Source organism: Frieseomelitta varia, unplaced genomic scaffold (genome assembly GCF_011392965.1).
Source record: "Frieseomelitta varia isolate USP_RPSP 00005682 unplaced genomic scaffold, Fvar_1.2 scaffold_1022, whole genome shotgun sequence".
Classification (NCBI taxonomy): domain Eukaryota; kingdom Metazoa; phylum Arthropoda; class Insecta; order Hymenoptera; family Apidae; genus Frieseomelitta; species Frieseomelitta varia.
In genome coordinates, this window is record NW_025108665.1 from 129,238 (window position 1) to 147,040 (window position 17,803).

At 28.3% G+C, this 17,803-nt stretch overlaps 5 protein-coding genes across 17 annotated transcripts; 3 read left to right on the forward strand and 2 right to left on the reverse strand.

Annotated features, from left to right (window-relative positions):
• The first annotated feature begins 373 nt into the window (after window positions 1-373).
• Window positions 374-2,553, forward strand: LOC122527105 (CWF19-like protein 2). Its single transcript, XM_043650993.1, has 8 exons — window positions 374-722; window positions 808-925; window positions 1,001-1,137; window positions 1,245-1,310; window positions 1,371-1,676; window positions 1,743-1,898; window positions 1,974-2,156; window positions 2,234-2,553. Exons 1-8 carry the CDS (start codon window positions 564-566, stop codon window positions 2,372-2,374), a joined length of 1,266 nt encoding a protein of 421 aa, XP_043506928.1. The 5' UTR covers window positions 374-563; the 3' UTR covers window positions 2,375-2,553.
• Window positions 2,466-4,273, reverse strand: LOC122527101 (protein arginine methyltransferase NDUFAF7, mitochondrial). The gene is made up of 5 exons (XM_043650980.1): window positions 3,810-4,273; window positions 3,617-3,724; window positions 3,267-3,548; window positions 3,093-3,206; window positions 2,466-3,019 (listed from the first exon to the last, which is right to left on the reverse strand). Exons 1-5 carry the CDS (start codon window positions 4,128-4,130, stop codon window positions 2,531-2,533), a joined length of 1,314 nt encoding a protein of 437 aa, XP_043506915.1. The 5' UTR covers window positions 4,131-4,273; the 3' UTR covers window positions 2,466-2,530.
• Window positions 4,274-4,711: 438 nt separating this feature from the next.
• On the forward strand, window positions 4,712-11,130 carry LOC122526910 (C2 domain-containing protein 3). 5 transcript variants are annotated; one of them, XM_043650593.1, is made up of 12 exons: window positions 4,712-5,059; window positions 5,255-6,130; window positions 6,207-6,302; window positions 6,373-6,501; window positions 6,607-6,879; window positions 6,945-7,204; window positions 7,272-7,421; window positions 7,517-7,699; window positions 7,767-8,675; window positions 8,746-8,937; window positions 9,051-9,331; window positions 9,401-11,130. In XM_043650593.1, the coding sequence occupies exons 1-12, from the start codon at window positions 5,005-5,007 to the stop codon at window positions 10,731-10,733; spliced, it is 4,737 nt and encodes a 1,578-aa protein (XP_043506528.1). In that variant the 5' UTR covers window positions 4,712-5,004; the 3' UTR covers window positions 10,734-11,130. The 5 variants fall into 5 exon arrangements, with proteins under 5 accessions (XP_043506528.1, XP_043506518.1, XP_043506509.1 ...); XM_043650583.1 differs by having other exon boundaries at window positions 4,720-5,059; window positions 5,247-6,115; XM_043650574.1 differs by having other exon boundaries at window positions 4,729-5,059; window positions 5,247-6,130; window positions 6,945-7,192.
• Window positions 11,131-11,256: 126 nt separating this feature from the next.
• On the reverse strand, window positions 11,257-12,571 carry LOC122526992. Of its 2 annotated transcripts, none has more exons than XM_043650745.1 (5): window positions 12,480-12,571; window positions 12,180-12,356; window positions 11,880-12,075; window positions 11,548-11,800; window positions 11,257-11,480 (listed from the first exon to the last, which is right to left on the reverse strand). In XM_043650745.1, the coding sequence occupies exons 1-5, from the start codon at window positions 12,496-12,498 to the stop codon at window positions 11,352-11,354; spliced, it is 774 nt and encodes a 257-aa protein (XP_043506680.1). In that variant the 5' UTR covers window positions 12,499-12,571; the 3' UTR covers window positions 11,257-11,351. The 2 variants fall into 2 exon arrangements, with proteins under 2 accessions (XP_043506680.1, XP_043506672.1); XM_043650737.1 differs by having other exon boundaries at window positions 11,259-11,480; window positions 11,880-12,073; window positions 12,175-12,356.
• Window positions 12,572-13,514: 943 nt separating this feature from the next.
• LOC122526940 (general transcription factor IIH subunit 1) lies at window positions 13,515-17,095 on the forward strand. 8 transcript variants are annotated; one of them, XM_043650663.1, is made up of 9 exons: window positions 13,516-14,044; window positions 14,376-14,578; window positions 14,664-14,866; window positions 15,146-15,347; window positions 15,417-15,573; window positions 15,653-16,198; window positions 16,283-16,610; window positions 16,681-16,856; window positions 16,939-17,095. In XM_043650663.1, exons 3-9 carry the CDS (start codon window positions 14,713-14,715, stop codon window positions 17,059-17,061), a joined length of 1,686 nt encoding a protein of 561 aa, XP_043506598.1. In that variant the 5' UTR covers window positions 13,516-14,044; window positions 14,376-14,578; window positions 14,664-14,712; the 3' UTR covers window positions 17,062-17,095. The 8 variants fall into 8 exon arrangements, with proteins under 8 accessions (XP_043506630.1, XP_043506598.1, XP_043506607.1 ...); XM_043650672.1 differs by having other exon boundaries at window positions 14,376-14,566; XM_043650683.1 differs by having other exon boundaries at window positions 13,516-13,822; window positions 14,376-14,566.
• The last annotated feature ends 708 nt before the right edge of the window (window positions 17,096-17,803 follow it).

Genomic DNA, 17,803 nt, shown 5'->3' on the forward strand with positions numbered 1-17,803 from the left:
TGGCTGTATGTCGAACAATATCGATACATAAATTGAGAAACGAAGATAAATAGAAAGGTTTTTTTCTCTTTTTTTTTTACACATTAATCTTTGAAGCGAAAGTAGTAAATATATCCACCAAGCTGAATTGTATTAGTTATGTTGTTTAGCATTTTAAATTACGTGATTAAATTTTCGAAAACCGTAATTCACTAACGACCAATAATCGAAGTTGTCTCGTAGATCGGAGATTGCTGAGCGCTTGATTTGATTCGTTCCGTACAAAACAATATGGAGTCGATCGTATGTTCTATAGTCTATGGCAGATCTATCCAATTGGTAGCTTGCTCCCCCCTCCCCCGCAATTTTCAATTTTTGATTATGCACGCCATACGTATAGTAGCCAATCACATGCGGTAGCCAACTCTGTTAAAGAAGAATGGATAGTGCTTGTGTAGTGTTTGGAAAAAGAGAAAGAGGAGGAATTGAGGTTAGGGTCTCCTAGCTCGCAAAGGAGTCGTAGAATTACGTAGTTTTGCAAAGTGTCAGTCAGCTGTGTATATAACATTTTTTGAAACTCTAGTATGTTGAGTTTGTTACACACACGCGTCGGCCGCCGTGCCAGACGCGTTTCCAGTAATGATGCTAATAATGCAGAACTTGGAGAAACCAAACATCTGACAGAAGCAGAAATGAACAAGTTGGGGGCAAAGATTGTCAAAGCTGAGATAATGGGCGATACTGTATGTTATGCATGTTGAATTTTTATATCATATAAACAAAATATACTAAACAATTGTAAAAATTCATGATGTTTTTTTCTGATAGAAACTTGCCAATGAATTAAAAATTCAATTGAAGAACGCTAGAGAAGCTGCAAAAAATGTTGAGACAAGCAATACAAGAGAAGTTCAAGATGTAATTCTTACACAAACAGATTCAAAAGGTATGTACATATTTTCAGTGTGTAATTTCAGAATTGAAAATGGATAATCAACAAAATGTCAATAACCTGTATTAGGTATTGCAAGACCATTGGAACCCAGAGTTCAAATTACAAAATCATTGCAAAATAAACGAAAAAATGCAGAGACATATGTTTCTGGTAAAAAAGTGAGACATTACCTTGACGATGATAAATACTCATTAGAAAATCTGGTGAGTTTATATTAGAATACAACTTCCATAATTAAGAAAATCAATTGATAACATTGAATATAATAGTAAATAATATATAGCCGATAACATTATTAATGTTTTCTCAGTTCCATAAGGAAAAAGGAAGGTCTACAAATGAAGATGATGCTGCATTTGTTAAGGCTGCTTCTAAGGTATGTCATAAAATTTATTTTGAGAAATATAGAGCAATAAACATGTAAAATAATTTCTAGAATGGAGACATGGATGAGATGTTCGAGCAACAGATTACAAATGTTAAACTGAATACTAAACAGAATGAGAGAGATCGTTCGCATGCTATTAAGGAACACAAACGTTTATCAAAATGTTTGGATGATTGTCACTGGTGTATTGATTCAAAATACATGCTAAAACATATGATCATTGCAATGGATTCTGATATTTGTTTAAGCTTACCTCATTACACATCTTTGACTTCCGGACATTGTATAATAACACCTACTCACCATGTTGCTTGTCAATTACAATTAGATGAAAATATTTCGGTGAAACTGAAGGTATAAACATTATTGTATTATCGCGCAATAATGTTTCTTTTTCTCTTACAATTATTTTATTTTTAGATGTTTAAAGAAGCTTTATATAAAATGTTTACGGATCAAAATCTCTATCCAGTATTCTATGAAATTTACAAGAGACGTCACAAATTTTCACACATGCAATTGGAATGTGTTCCACTAAAGAAAAAAGTTGGTGAATTAGCACCAATATATTTTAAGGTAAATATACACACATACATATATAATATGTAGAAAATAGAATTAATATCAATTCTTAATTGATATTTTTGACAGAAAGCCATTATGGAATGTGAAACAGAATGGTCAATGAATAAAAAGGTAATCAATCTTGAACATAAGGATGTGCGTAAAGCTATTCCAAACGGTCTATCATATTTTATGGTAGAATTTGAAAGAAACAAAGGATATGCTCATGTTATCGAGGATGAGAAAATGTTTCCTACAAATTTTGCACAGGTAATTTTTTTTCCATTATGAATAAATTATTATGTCGCAAAAAGATTATTTAATTTAAAACATTTTATTTATTGTAGGAAATTATAGGTGGAATGTTAGATCTAAATCGGGATATATGGCGAAAACCAAGAAAAGAAAACTTTGATCAACAACGTGAAAAAGTGTTAAAATTTTCAGAGATATGGAAAAAATATGAATCTGAAATTAATAAATCGTAATTAAACACGAATTTGTCTGTATAAATACAATTTTTGTAAATATATTATTTTGTTATAAAAATCTTAGTACAGATAGTTTTATCATTGTTTATTTATTTAAAATAAATATATGTATACACAAATGTTTAATATAACGTTTTATTGTAGTGTTTATGGCTAATAAAAACCTGCCACTGGTATTTTTGCACAATATTCTTTTAAAATAGATGGAAATAGTGATAAAACTTTAAAACGCGTTCCCATTTTATCTTCATCCATTATCATATGATATTCAGATTTTAACGATTTCTTTCTTTCCTCTGAAACATTTTTTAAAAGCATTTGCAATCTTACATCAATTCCAAGGTTTCGTAAAAAGTTTGACTGATTTATTGGTCCGAAAACAATCAGTCTATCATCTTTTTCTGCAATTTTTTTAATAGCAGCAAAGTCAACATCTGCTGTCAAATCTGCGGTTCCTGGGCGTAATAGTGGATCATGTATTTTATGTTGAAAAAATCCACGAAAAGTATCAGTTTTATCACCATTATGACCATAATCACAAATTAAGGTAAATCCACCGTGTTCCCATAAAAAATCTGCTATATAATCCACTATTACTAAAGTTTCTGGACTAATTTCAATATGCTCTCTCTTTTCATCAGCCTGCAAAATATACATGAAATGTACATTGAATCTGTTACCCATTTTTTTAAAAATAGAGTGTAAATAATATTACCGATATATATAAAGTAGCCGGTGTTGATGTATTTGACAACACGTAACGAAATTTTTCTTCGCTGCTTCCTTGGACTATGTCCACTAAAATTTCACACCAGCCTCTGTCAGTTTTCTAAAGATAGGATCATCATATTAATAAATTATTTATACACATCAGTTATGGTTAGCATACCTGAAATTTGTGAATCGGTAATGCATCAAAAAACTCGTGCATTAAAAATATACTGAAATTCTTAGGCACATCTTTAACAGAATAATACCAATATATTTTTACTTCATCTTCTGTAATACCTTCTTTGTAATAATTGACAGAATTATCTTTAAATTCATTCTTATTTGCATCATATTCTGTAATTGTTTTACACAAATTCTTTGCCTGAATCGAAGACAAAGTAGGACTGATTTCGACCAAATGTACCGTTACATTATTTAGAGATTTAAATTGTTTATACACCTAAGTAAGAAAGATAAATTTATGAAATAGATTTGTGAATTTTGATGTTCTAAATACTAAAAGCATACCCTTAATATATCTTTAATTAAAGTTCCTCTACCTGGACCTAATTCAACAATTTGGAAAGGACCCTTTGAAATTTTTTGTGATTCATATTTCATCCAAATACCTATCATCTATAAAAAGATAAATAATCAAAAGCAGATATAGCATTGTTACATTGTTTATTACGAGTTTTTCAAACAGGAAACTTGTGTATACCTCTCCAAATAACTGCGTGATTTCTGGCGATGTTATAAAATCACCTTGCTTGCCAAAAACATCTTTGTTCATGTAATATCCTACGGTTGGATGTGTTAAGACTTCTTTCATATAATCGGAAACCGTGATAGGCCCGCAGGCTAAAATTCTTGAGTACAAATGATGATAAAGACTTTGTGGTTTCTTGTCGTTCGAAGTTGAAAAACCACACGACGAATAAAACAGATAACGTTGCTGATAATTTGGTAACATTCTTGTATTAAGTAGTTTGCAACATTTTACATATTTTTCAAATATTTGAGGATTCTTACAAACTCCCATATTATCAACTTTTCAGTGTGCTCGAAGTAAACAAATTTACAGGTTACATTATCGTAGCGCATCATCAATTATGTTCACGAATAATTTTGATCTAAATTTCGAATGTAGTATTCTATTTAATAAAAAATTAAATATTATTCGAAGCGACTGTTTCGGTCTATTGGATCAGAATTTGTACATGCATTTTCAAAATGAAAATCATAAAAATTTATAAATCTCTTAATTAACTTCTTTGAAAATAAAGATTTTGATCAATTTCTTTAAGATCAATCTAAATAAATTAACCAGAGTTCAAATATATATATTGAATAACAAATTAATATGTATACTATATATATATATATATATATAGGTAATAGCTAAGGTATAGCTATATATATATATATATATATATATATATATATATATATATGAAGTTTATTTCTTTTTAATTGATAATCCTATAATAATTAGTGTAAAAACAACAAATATTATTTTATTTAACTTTTATGTACAATGTTTTCTGAAACGTGCGACTTCAAATTTTTGCCGCCATTCGTTTTCTTCCTTTTTTCTTTTTTATCGACATAGCCGCTCATCTGGTCGGTAAAGAAGGAATCACACGTTGTCATAAGAATGAGATACATGTTGTAGGACACGAAAATTCGGCACCGTATGTCGGATCTATTTTGTTGTTAGTCAATGCTGTTAACTTAAACTGATGGTAAATGCAGTAAATGAGTAGAGAAAATCAACAATGTGTCGATCTGTTACGGAAAATAAATGGACACGAAGATGAAATTTGAGAAATCGTTGCCACCGTTAGTTGAAGGCAAAATTCATGGTTATTTGAAGTTTGTCGTAGACGAAGTTATCTGGTCAAAGAAGAATTTCGATGAAATTAAAGTATTTGCATCTTGGTGGGGAGAAACTGATAGAACTGAATTTAGGTAAAGCTTTAATAATAATAATAATTTCAAAAGCGAAATGATTTTTTTTGTTCTCTCGATCTGAATATCTACTACTTTGTTTTGTGTGAACTCTTTCGTTTTGTATATTGTTGATTAAACAATGTTTCATTTTTCTTTACTTTTATGTCTCATTATGTGTATTTTGAACTATATGCCTTCTTTTCAGACTAGCAGATATTACAAAAGATGTTGCAGAACAGAAAACAACTGAAATTTATGCCATTCGTACAAATATAAATCTCTTTGAGGAATATATTAAGAATTGTCAATATATCGAATTATTGGTTGTTAGTAAAGAGACCAATACAATTATAGGAACATCGTGTGTCACAGATTTATTAGAGATTTTTAAATGTAACTCGTATTTTAGATATGTACCAATAGTAACTAATTTTGGAACTAAAATTGGAGAGATTCATGTTTCTATGAAGTTAGATTATATAACAAAATCTCTTAGTATGCAATTCAAGGGACATAAATGTGAAAGGGAACAGACCACTGATAATACAGTATATTCAACCAGCAAGAATTTTAAGAATCAGGATTATTTGTTAACTGATAAATGTACCATTGATGAACAAGTAAAACCTAAAGAAAATGATCCTTACAAATCTATTTTAAAATTGAAAAGGACAGAATTTCATGAACCTCTAAATAAACTTAGTAACGAAGTAACAGGGAGACTTGTTGCTCAGATTGTTACAAGAGCTCAAAGACTCAGAGGAAATTTATTTAAAGAAACATATGATGAAGATGAGTTAAATTTTACTGACAATTCTATAAATGATAGATTACGGACTGACGTGTGTGCTAAAAATGAAGAAAAATTTCATACATGTGTTTTGTGTGAAGATATAATGCCATCTAATGGAAATAAAACATGTACGTTGAAATCAACAACTTTGCATCCAAGTTTGACAAATCTTGTATCTAATAGTTTGAAAAACTATAGATATGATACTAAGAGTACAACAAATATGTCCTCTTCAAGAATGAATTCTTCAACAGGAGATACACTTTCAGAAAAAAGATTGTGTATCAATACGAAAGGTATTTATTAACTCTAAAAAAAATACCAGTGTGTTTTGAAACTTATTATACTAATCAAAGTTATGTTCTGTTGTAGATACATTTGATCTTGTTACTTACATTCGAATTAATGTGGAATCATTTACTTTAAGTCCTGCTGGTTATAGACGTGTGAAATCATCTTCATTATCACGTATGTATATTTATAATATTTAAAAATATTTAACATCTTCCTATAAACTAAATACATTCTTTTTTTATAGATAATGATAATATCTTTTTATCTGCAACATATTTTGCTCAATATGATATGATATTTCAGCACATTAAGGAAACTGAAAAAAAGGAAAGTAAATCTGTAAGAATAAGTTCCAAAAAACAAATAAATCAAGGTACATTTATGATATTAATATATGCAAAATTTTTAATGTACTTTTATATATATGTATATGTTTCATTATTATATGTATTATTACATATCTAATATATCTTTACAGTGATTTATTTTAATCATAACAATATGTATAGAATACCAAAACTGAAACATTATACAGCATTGCAAATAAAATTTAAGATATTTATTCGTCATGTAAATAAAAAATTATTAATTGAATTAGGCAATGCTATCATTCAGATTAATGATATAAGAACTAAAACTTGGAAATTTGCACAACATTTAATTATACTTAATAAAGAAATAAAAACAGGTGAATTAAATGTAATTATCGAATTAGGTTCAGATTTTGATCATTGTGAAAGACAGTATATTGGTAAGTATATATGAAGTAGGAAATGAACATTTATGTTGAGAATTTAAGTATTTTTTTTTTTTTAGATAATATGTCTATAAAGGAAAACATTCCTATTTTGGATACACCACAGTTACTTAATGAAACTAGAAATAAAAGAAGTAAAAATATTATGGAAAATCAGTCTAGAACAAGTAACGAAATACCAGTAATTTCAGACAGAGTAGAAAACTGTTCAACTATTGATAATAATTTAGTTACTACGAAAAGTATATCACAATTAGCGGAAAGTATAGATAATAAAGAAATGGATATAAAAAGTGATAAAAATAAAGTACAAGATAAGGTATCAAAATATGATGCATATTATAAATAATATATATTGATTATTTTTAATGACAAAATAATTATAGGTTTTACTTCATGGTTTAATATACATAATTGAAGGAAAGGAATTGTCAGAATTAAATACATATTTAGTATGTAGAGCATTTTGGAAAGAAGATAAGACTAAAAGTCAAGTCTGTAATGATACAAGAAATCCATTTTACCAATTTTGTCAAGTAAATATTTCTGTGTGTCTACATATATATATATATATATATATAATTTCATAATATATAGTTCTTGAATGTACATACAAAATTCTACATTTCAGTTAGTACCTCTTACTTATGACAGTGATTTATTGGAACGTATTAAAGACAATTACTTAATTATTGAAGTTTATTCTAAAAATAATAATACAGACAACTTATTGGGATTAACAAAATTATCTGTACATCAGTTGTATATTGCGTACAGGGATCCACGAGTATTGCCTTGTTTATTATTATCAAAGGTATGTTATTTTAAATTAATATAATTTTGTTGCTTAATTTTTATGACCATGTAATTTATTATTCTAGTATCCTGTGGTGAGTATAGATGGATGGGTACCAATTGTAGATCCTGTAAATGGTCGATCTTGTGGTCAGTTGCTTGCATTAGTAGCTCTTGGAACTGCTGAACAAATTATGTCATTAAAGATGTCAAGATACCTAGAAACTAGAAGTACTGCGTCACAGTTTTCTTACTACACAAATCATTCGCAAATTAGTCCTCGAATGCATACTACTAATAAAATTGAAAGAGAATCATATTTTTCAAATTCAAAAACTCAAGAATCTCAGACAGATATCTCAACTGTTAAAGAACTCAAGTTCAATGAAAAATCACAGGAAAAAGTTTTAAATTCAGAATGTTCTACTTTACAAAATACAGTTGACTTGACGCAAGTTTTAAATGTTAACAAGATTAATATAGATCAAGCAACACAAACTGAGATAAATTTGAAAGAAAAGCAACAATCTGATACAGAACAGATATGCTCAAATGAATTGAACTGTAACAGTTCTGATTACAGTGATAACAATAGCGTTAAACATAATCTTTATTTACCAATAGAAATGTACAGAAGCGTTGGAGTTGGTGCTGAGTACAATGAAGGAAATGAACAACTGACCAGCAATCACAGTAATACAACATTTGAATCATCAGCTATAAATCATGTAGAAAACGAATCAACGAATTCAACATATCAAAGTCAAACAATGTTTAGAGCTATTGTGGAGATTGAATGTGCATTGCATTTGCCAAAAATAGAGAAAATTAATGAAACCATTGATCCAAGTACATATGTATCATTTCAGGCTAGTAAATCTGATCATACAAAACATATAAATTCGTATATGATTACTAATGTATTTCCACATAGTTGCAACCCTAAATGGAACTGGAAATGTGATACTGAATTACCAACAGAACTGCTTTTACATGTAATTCTTTTGGTTTATCTATAAAATTTTTCTTTTTGTTAAACAATTTTAAATATTTATTTGTTTGTAGGATAAGAAGAGATTGATTTTAAAAATTTGGCGTATATTAGATACAAATATCAGCATGGAAATAAACTTAGAAAAAGATATTGTTATTGGATTTTCTGCTATTGATCTTTCTGTTTTAATTAGTGGCTTTCCAATGGTATCTGGTTGGTTTCATGTAATGGACTTCACTGGAAAATGCAATGGACAAATTAAAGTATTACTTATTCTATTATTCTAAATCTTATTATTGTTACTTCATTTATATGTTATTATTTTTTTGTTACTTTATTATTTATTTTCGTATTTATCAAATATCAATAATTTTAGGTATGCATAACACCATTAGATAATTTATCATTATTTAGTAAATTAATGACATCATTAAATACAACCCGACCAGCATATTCTATGTCACAATTAAATTGGGTTCCATTGCATGTTTATGAAGCACATTCTTATGATATAGAAAAAAATAAAACGAATAATACTTCATCAATAGTTATACAGGAAGAAGAGAAACCAGTAAATAATGAAAATCAATCAAATGATTCTGTCACTCATATTGATTTAGAAGATGTATCTATGTCATTTTTATCTTTATCTTTAAAGTAAGTAAATTTTATCGTATTTTAATAATTTACAATGAAATTTACATATGATATTTGTGTTTTTTACAGACAAAAATTGACTGAATTAGATGAAATTACAAAACGTCTAGAATCACGATTACGTGATGTTACAAATACGGCTTTTGAAGATGATTTGGAGAATGAATTTGAATTAAACGAATTAAGCAGTGATAATGAAAATAACGATTGTAAAATTATCACACCAATATTATCTATTGCCACAAAAGATCACAATAGCAAAATGTGTCATAATACAAATACCACAAAAAATGAAGACCTTAACGCATTAAATGAAACCAGCAACCAAAATTTTTTTCCTCAAACGTGTATTAGTTACAATAATGCAATTGGTTCTTCTAAAATATTGAATCCTTGTGGTAAGCAAAATTTATCAAATGACAATTCTGAAACGCAACAAAGTGAACATTTTGTGCAAAATAATAGAACATTGGACAATACTTTCTCTGACTACCCAGAACGAGGAACAAAAGCGCATATAAATTATTTACTTGACAAGCTATCTCTACAAATTCCTGCAGAATCTTGTTTGACAAAGACTATACCAATGGGAAAAAGTATTATTAATTTATTGACACATTTACCAGATAATAATAATTTACAAAACAGTAATAAATGTAATCAAGAACATAAAATATCTACATTACATACTCAAATGGACAAACAAATTAAACAAAATTTGGAAATTCCAGTAACAAGTTGTGCGACCAATATAGAAATTAATACATATGATAAAAGTTCATCCATGCATTCGCAAATTTCTAATAAAATGTCAAAAGTGATTCGTGAAGAATTAATTGCTGAAGAAAATAGCAGTACATCTAAATGTGATGAATTAACCACATATCTTGTAACTTCAAATGTTCGTCATATGGATTTGAATAATATTTGTAATCCATTTTTATATCAACATTTAGTGCCTGACTTACATCATTCACATACACCGTTTGAAGAAGAAACAATTAAACAATTAGATAATCGATATAGTAAAGTCTTTACTAAATCAATAAGTAACAGATTAAATAGAATACATAGTTCAATAGAAACTAATTTGTCTTTAGAAAATGCTGAACATTTTAGAACAACACCATCTGGAGTGTCGGAAAATATATTATCTGTGCTCCATAACACTAATTATAATGACGTGTTGGCAAGTAATAGTACAGAATCTACTACAACTATATCACTTGATAATTCAATGATAAAATCGATTGATTCAGAAATAGTTGAAAATAGTGATTCTATATCCTCTAAAACATCTGTTCTTGTATTTTCAAGACAAGCTCCTGATGGTGGTAACCCTATAGAAGATAATAAAAAACCATTGATTATACAACAGGAAGATGAAATTCTTCATTTATAATCAAGTGATTATAATTAATATGTAATAAATCCATTACTCTCATAATTATAATCATAAATTACACTTATAAGTATATATTTTAATTATATTAACAATTTTTTTTTTATCGTATACAGTAAATAGATATGAAAGTAAAGTTCTATATATATTTTAATAGATTTATTTAAACAAAGTAGGTACATTTCATACGTAGTTTATTATTTTACAATTTGTATATAATTTCTAATTATTAATTAATAATTTATATAATATTCAAATCTTGTTGACATATTAATATAGAGATAATATTGAGCATTAATCTCTTTATTAAAAAATAATATTTGTATAAAACGATTATACTTTATAATATAGAAGGATATATTATATATTTATTATCAATTTAATAAATATATTATTCAGAATATGTACTTTATAGAAATATACATAATTTAACTATTTTTGTATATTTTTTAAAAATTATTAATTCTAAAATATATGAAGTAAATATAAAAATTTTCTTTAATAAAAAAAATTGTTCATATTTATCCATAATATATATATTAAAATTAAATTTTACTTGTTTTGCTAGATTTTTAAAACAACAAATTTTATCTTATAAAGTATGTAGCATAAATTAATTTATTCATTGAAGTAAGTAGAAAGATAAGTTTCCTTGCGTATCCATTGTACAGCTCCTTTAGGATGCATCAACCATATTTTTGCAGTTGTAGTGTCATGTTGATGCATAATTGAACAGTCCCGTATTTTCTAAAATAAATATGAATAAGTATGAAGTTTATGCTCATTTATGTACATATTTGAAATAAAATTTTACCTGGAATTTTTCTAATTTTCTTCTATTGGAACTTGTTTCTTTTTCATATTTTTTACTCATGCACGATCTACATAAAAATATTTCGTTTTGTAAATGCCAATAATCGCCAATTGGTTTCTTCCCGCATATTTTGCAAATATCTGTGTTGCGACTACAACATTTAAGATTCACTCCAAGTTTCATTTTCACTCTACCGCCAAAACTATGTTCTAACATAGGTTCCTTTCTTTTAATGCTAATATACATTCCTGGACTGGATGTGTATTAAATATTATTCTATGCACACGCGATAAATAATTCTTATAACCATTCCAATTATACTATTATCATACCCTGGAATTGTATTGCTAATAAATGTTTGTCTTTTACTGTTCGAATCAAATGGATACTTTGATTTGTGTATTATCTTAGGAAACGTGGAAACATTGTAATGTAATGGTGATTGGTAATGATCTCTGAGTTCCTTTTTTCTAGCAAATCTGGCAATGCCACTGTAACCTTTTTTACTGATGCTATGAGGACAAGGCTAAAATAAAGTGCAGTACAACAGATATTGTACTTGCTTTAAAATATTTTGAGTCTCCAAATTATTAATCAGCATTGTATATCTTAAACAATTGATTATACCTTAGTTATAATTGATTTAAATGATTTCAAAACGTCGTACGAATTGGGTGCTACATTTGGATGATCTTCTAATGTATAATATCTCATAAATGGGCTCATATTCTTTTTTGAAGTGTCACGGGCACATCCTGATCCAAAACATATTTTTTGCTTTTCCTGTTTTTGTATAACATATTTAAATTCTGTTGGGTAGACAATATCATTTTAGTAGAAAGTGTTTTAAGGTCACTTATCAACAACTATGTTAATGTGCTTATATAGGACATATTTTCAATTATGAGAAAAGTATAATAAAATATTTATACCTTCCTGAGTAATTGTCATTATCGTAAAAAATATAGAATGTATTTAGTGGTAAATGTTATAAATTCCAAATTTGTGTATATTTGTAAAATCAATGATCATAACAGGATATATATATATATGCGCGCGCGCGCGCGCGTGTATATTATACGTGTATATTAGCCAAAAATATTTTGTCAAATATCCCTAACACTTTTTAATATTTTATGTACATATGTAATATTGTGTTATCATTCCATTGATATTTTACGCATTTGCTAATTGATTAATTTGTATCATAAAAATAGTTACTGTGAATTATAAGATATAAGATTAATATAAATTATTGCATCATTGAACAATACATTTAATATATGCTTGTAACATTGTTTATTAAGTCATATTTGTAATCTTTATTAGCACATTGTACATAAAAGCAAAAATTAATGTATTTGAAATAAATATATAAAATTACGCTTTATTAATAAACTATAAATAATGTTCCAAATTATACAGCGTATTATAATTCAGATTCTACTTATATACGTACGCACAATTTTATATTTACAAATCACGTGAATGAGAAGCGACCAATCACCACGCTGTTATTTACATTTTACACAATTGTACGAAATTAGAATAGAGGGCTTTATCTTTCTTGCCTGTATTTTTTCTATATAACACGCGGAACGTTATCTTCTCATCTGATATTTTAACAAACGTTCAATACCAATTCATCCATTTTAATCGATTTATCCACTTCTGATTTATATGCCACGCGTATTTACAAACACATTATCGGACCTGTTTTACAATTATTAAAATCTGGTATTTTTCAGCGCCCTCATGTAAGCACGCATGCTTACGTTACGCTCTGCAGATATAACTCACGCTATTCGAGTCAAATTCACAACTTTCGTAAAAGAAAATATCATTGCTCAATGTTTGGGCTCGCGTTAATTATTTTGAATTCGAATGAATGAATATATCATATAGTTAGGGATGGAAAATGTTTGCCCAAGTAAAAAGGAAACAGGAGAAAAGTTTTAAGAACAGGAAGCGTTACAGATGTTTAGTCGAACAACAGAGTGTGGTAGTCTTAGCAGGTCGATGGTGCTGTTCGTACCGACGGTTCGTTTGCAGCCGTCTTTGCTTCGCGATGCGTCCACTGATGTGTGTTTCTGCACATGGCCGTGCCGCCCAACGGGCTTCTGCATTGTTCCACGGTTTTTCGCACTCTAACACCGGTAAATGGACTTATTGTAGTTAGATTTCCTATGCCAATGGTTGAAAAACACGTGTTCTGTGCCTTGAATTATACAAAAATACATTTTCGTGTCGTTAACCATAATTAATGAGCCAAAAAGTGAGTCCTGGGGTAATATCGCATCAGTGTTTAGTTCACGTTTTAGAATTAGCATTAGCTGCTACGAGATTCTCAAGGTTCTCGTTGTTTTTTTGTAAAAGCGTAATCGATTACGCACAATTTTACATCGTCAGAGAGGATACTATTGGCAAGAATTTTTTTTTCACTTAAGTCAACACGTTAATAATGTGCTATTCAAGGACGTGCAGCGACAAATAAATCGTAATTCCTATATATTGATACGTTTTATTATAAAATTTTCACATTTCGCATTTCAGATACGTTGTTTCACACGGGAATTTACAAAAGACAGATGAAATTATAGTTGAAAATTCAACGCTTCTAATTGTTTACCAACGTGAAGTTCTACTGTTGTAACCATTGATAAATCTCTCGGTTCCTCGAAAAAATAATTCTTTCACAAATACATGTTTTCATTTGTCGCGACAACATTTAGATTAAATTTTTTTTTTTTTTTTTGAATAATCATGCATCATACATGGTTGTTTCTTTCTGTATTTTTATACAATTTACGTATTATAATTTCTTACAGTGTATGTGTTATTGATTGCTTGTGGTAGCAACGGGCCCTTTAAATTGGGTCCCTTAAATAAATAATATTTGTTAAAAATTGAACATTTTGTAAAAGAAAATCTATGTTTTATGACACTGCTGGTCAAAGGTTCCATCGAAATGAAAACCTATAGAAATAAAATTATCTTAAATATAGAACAAGATTTTCAAGTGTGTTCATTTGTATGGAATACTTAAGAGTATCAAAATATATTTATTCTGACAGTGTTACATATGAAATATACTTATTTTTAAATATACTTTTTAGGATTATATTTATCATTTTTAGAAGAATTATACTATATATTACATCCATCATGACTACATCATCGGAAGATGTTCTAATGCAAGTAGGACAAGTTCGTTATAAAAAGGGAGATGGTACTTTATATGTCATGAATGAAAGAATAGCCTGGATGCTTGATAACAGAGACACTGTATCAGTCAGTCATAAATATGCTGACATTAAGTGTAAGAACATTCGTGTAATGATCAAAATATTCAATAAAAAGATTATTAAAGAAAACTCACTTTGCTATAAATTTATTGCATTTTTTTTACTTTCAATACAATAGTAATTTAATTGCTTATATCTATTTTTTTTATGTTAAATTGTATTAAATGCATATTTACAGTTTGATTTTCATTTAAAAGAGCTATAAAGTTAAAAAATTATTAAAATAAAACATTATATTTATTAATGTTAGGTATTCTAAAAATTAATATGTTACACTATACTTTTCTTTGTAGTACAAAAGATATCACCAGAAGGAAAATCAAAAATACAGTTGCAAGTTGTACTGCACGATGGTTCATCATCTATATTTCATTTTGTAAACAGAAATGGGCAAGAGGCACAAATTAAAGATCGTGATGATGTAAAAGAATTACTTCAACAATTATTACCAAAATTTAAAAGAAAAGTAAATAAAGAATTGGAAGAAAAAAATAGGTAAGATACTTTATATCATATTGACCCTTTTATATCAATCATACATTAAAATGTAGTATTATTTAACAGAATGCTTCAAGAAAATCCTGTGCTGCTTCAGTTATACAGAGATTTGGTTATCACCCAAGTTATTTCATCTGAAGAATTTTGGTCACAGCACGCCGCAGAATATACCCAAGCTAAGAAAAGTCAAAGACAAGAAATAGGAGTAAATAGTGCTTTTTTGGTAAGAATTTTTTTATTGTTGAAATATAAATTAAATGATCAGAAAAAAATTAATTAATAATTCAATATATTATTTGTAGGCTGATATAAAACCACAAACCGATGGTTGTAATGGTTTGAAGTATAATTTAACTGTTGATATTATAGAATGTATATTTAAAACTTATCCAGCGGTAAAAAGAAAACATCAAGAGAATGTGCCTCATAAAATGTCAGAGTCAGATTTTTGGACAAAGTTCTTTCAGTCACATTATTTTCATCGAGATCGTATCAATGCAGGGACCAAGGATCTTTTTACCGAATGTGCCAAAATAGATGATCAAGAACTTAAGAAAGATATTCAGTCGGGTATTGATGATCCATTGGTGGATATAACTTCTTTTGAAGATCAAACCCTAGATGAAAATTATGGGAATGGACCCACTAAATCTGATAAAATTTCGGGAAATATTGTACATCAAAGTATGATTAAGAGATTTAATCAGCACAGTATCATGGTTTTAAAAGCTAGTACTGTCAAGCAATCTACACAGTCCATTCAACCACAATTAAATGGATCAACGCCATCAGCGAGTAAAACTGCAACATTGTCTAATCAGTTAGATGAACGACCAAAGATTAAAAAGGTAAATTTGTAATATATAAGGCAGATTGCATTTATATATATATACATTGCATCCAATAACAATATGCGTGTCCTTTATTTTCAGCTTAGAATACAAGAAAAATTAATTTATGATGATCTCGATGCCACTTATGATACAAATTCAAATAGTAGTGCGCCGTTAAATTTGAATCATGTAGACAGGTACTTACATGGTCCAGTGCCAGGATATAGTAATACGGAACCAACATCTGAAGAACTCCTTATAACATTAAATCAATTAAAAAAAGAAGCAAGTGGTTGGCTAACGGGAAATAGTATACCAAGACAATTAGCAACATCATTAGTTAGTCCGGCTGCAGCAGTTTCGGCTCTAGGAGAATTAACTCCAGGTGGCTCTTTAATGAAAGGTTTCAGAGAGGAAAGTCTTGGACGTAAGTGTATACCATTAGCTGTAAATTAATTTAATTAAAATGTATAATATGTTATTCACGTCAATTACAGAATTAATACCAAAGGATTTAGAAAAAGAACTACGTAATGTATATGTGTGTACATGTGAACTTTTAAGGCATTTTTGGAGAAGTTTCCCACCTACAACTCCACAGCTTGAAGAAAAAGCTATTAGAATGCACGAGGCGTTACATAGATTTCATTCTGCCAAACTTAAACCTTTTGAAGTAAGTCTTACAAAATTCTACAAATTTTGTACACTTATTGACTTATATTATTTTTTTACCCTTCAAATGTTTACTTTTGTAGGATCGTGTTCAACGAGATTTTTCTGCTGTTAGTCAACATTTGACAAGTCATTTAAATCAATTATTAAATACAGCATATAGAAAATTCGCAGTTTGGCAACAACGTAAAATGCAAATGAGGTAGCCATTGAATAATTTGTCGTACAATTAAAAACAATGTGAATAAAGCAGAGCAATATTGATCATCCTATATTGCATTTTATAATGTTACCGTAATTAGGAATTAATATGGGTGTATTTCACAAAAAAACCAAAGCTGAATCGTGTCATGCATCCTGTGCTGCCACATATTTATTCTCACATAATCGTGTTTATTGTTCCAGAATTTTCATAAATACGTTACTTTAAATTTATTTGTAAAAGATATTTCACTTCATTAATATTTTCATATTGTAGTATACAGTTTTTATTTATTTTCTTCTTTTTCTTTCATAGATTATTATACATCATGTTGCACATATTATATTAATCAATCGTTGATATCGTGATGAAACTAAATCTATTGTGAGAAGAAAAAAAATTTCAAGATTTTAAACTCACTAAAAAGAAAAAAAATATTACATGTAGAGTAAAGTTAATATTTATAAATTTTCGAAAAAAAAAACTATGATCGCGTATGGAATGTCTAAAATTTATAAAATATAACTACGTAGATGAATGTTAAGAGAAACGTCTATTGTACGATATCAAAGTAGCTGTGATATCGCCACTGTATTATTAAAGTTTATTAAGAGATCAGTTTCATCGTTTTGAATGTTCGTTTTTTAAATTGCAAATATTTTCTATTCACGTTGAAGAATTTAAAACATTGATCGTTTCCCTTAATACGTTATAATTCTAAAAGACAGATATTGTTTTACACAATG

Excerpts from the sequence above, each read along its gene's own strand:
- LOC122527105 (XM_043650993.1), top strand. The coding sequence starts at position 564 with ATGTTGAGTTTGTTACACACACGCGTCGGCCGCCGTGCCAGACGCGTT. Across the intron at positions 723-807 it reads CTGAGATAATGGGCGATACT|AAACTTGCCAATGAATTAAA; the intron begins GTATGTTATGCA and ends TTTTTCTGATAG. Across the intron at positions 926-1,000 it reads TACACAAACAGATTCAAAAG|GTATTGCAAGACCATTGGAA; the intron begins GTATGTACATAT and ends AACCTGTATTAG.
- LOC122527101 (XM_043650980.1), bottom strand. The coding sequence starts at position 4,130 with ATGGGAGTTTGTAAGAATCCTCAAATATTTGAAAAATATGTAAAATGT. Across the intron at positions 3,549-3,616 it reads TAATTAAAGATATATTAAGG|GTGTATAAACAATTTAAATC; the intron begins GTATGCTTTTAG and ends TTTCTTACTTAG. Across the intron at positions 3,207-3,266 it reads TACCGATTCACAAATTTCAG|AAAACTGACAGAGGCTGGTG; the intron begins GTATGCTAACCA and ends TCCTATCTTTAG.
- LOC122526910 (XM_043650566.1), top strand. The coding sequence starts at position 4,893 with ATGGACACGAAGATGAAATTTGAGAAATCGTTGCCACCGTTAGTTGAA. Across the intron at positions 8,938-9,050 it reads AATGCAATGGACAAATTAAA|GTATGCATAACACCATTAGA; the intron begins GTATTACTTATT and ends CAATAATTTTAG. Across the intron at positions 9,332-9,400 it reads TTTTTATCTTTATCTTTAAA|ACAAAAATTGACTGAATTAG; the intron begins GTAAGTAAATTT and ends TGTTTTTTACAG.
- LOC122526992 (XM_043650737.1), bottom strand. Across the intron at positions 12,074-12,174 it reads TTAAATCAATTATAACTAAG|CCTTGTCCTCATAGCATCAG; the intron begins GTATAATCAATT and ends ACTTTATTTTAG. Across the intron at positions 11,801-11,879 it reads ATTAGCAATACAATTCCAGG|TCCAGGAATGTATATTAGCA; the intron begins GTATGATAATAG and ends ATACACATCCAG.
- LOC122526940 (XM_043650695.1), top strand. The coding sequence starts at position 14,713 with ATGACTACATCATCGGAAGATGTTCTAATGCAAGTAGGACAAGTTCGT. Across the intron at positions 15,574-15,652 it reads GAGTAAATAGTGCTTTTTTG|GCTGATATAAAACCACAAAC; the intron begins GTAAGAATTTTT and ends TATTATTTGTAG. Across the intron at positions 16,199-16,282 it reads AACGACCAAAGATTAAAAAG|CTTAGAATACAAGAAAAATT; the intron begins GTAAATTTGTAA and ends CTTTATTTTCAG.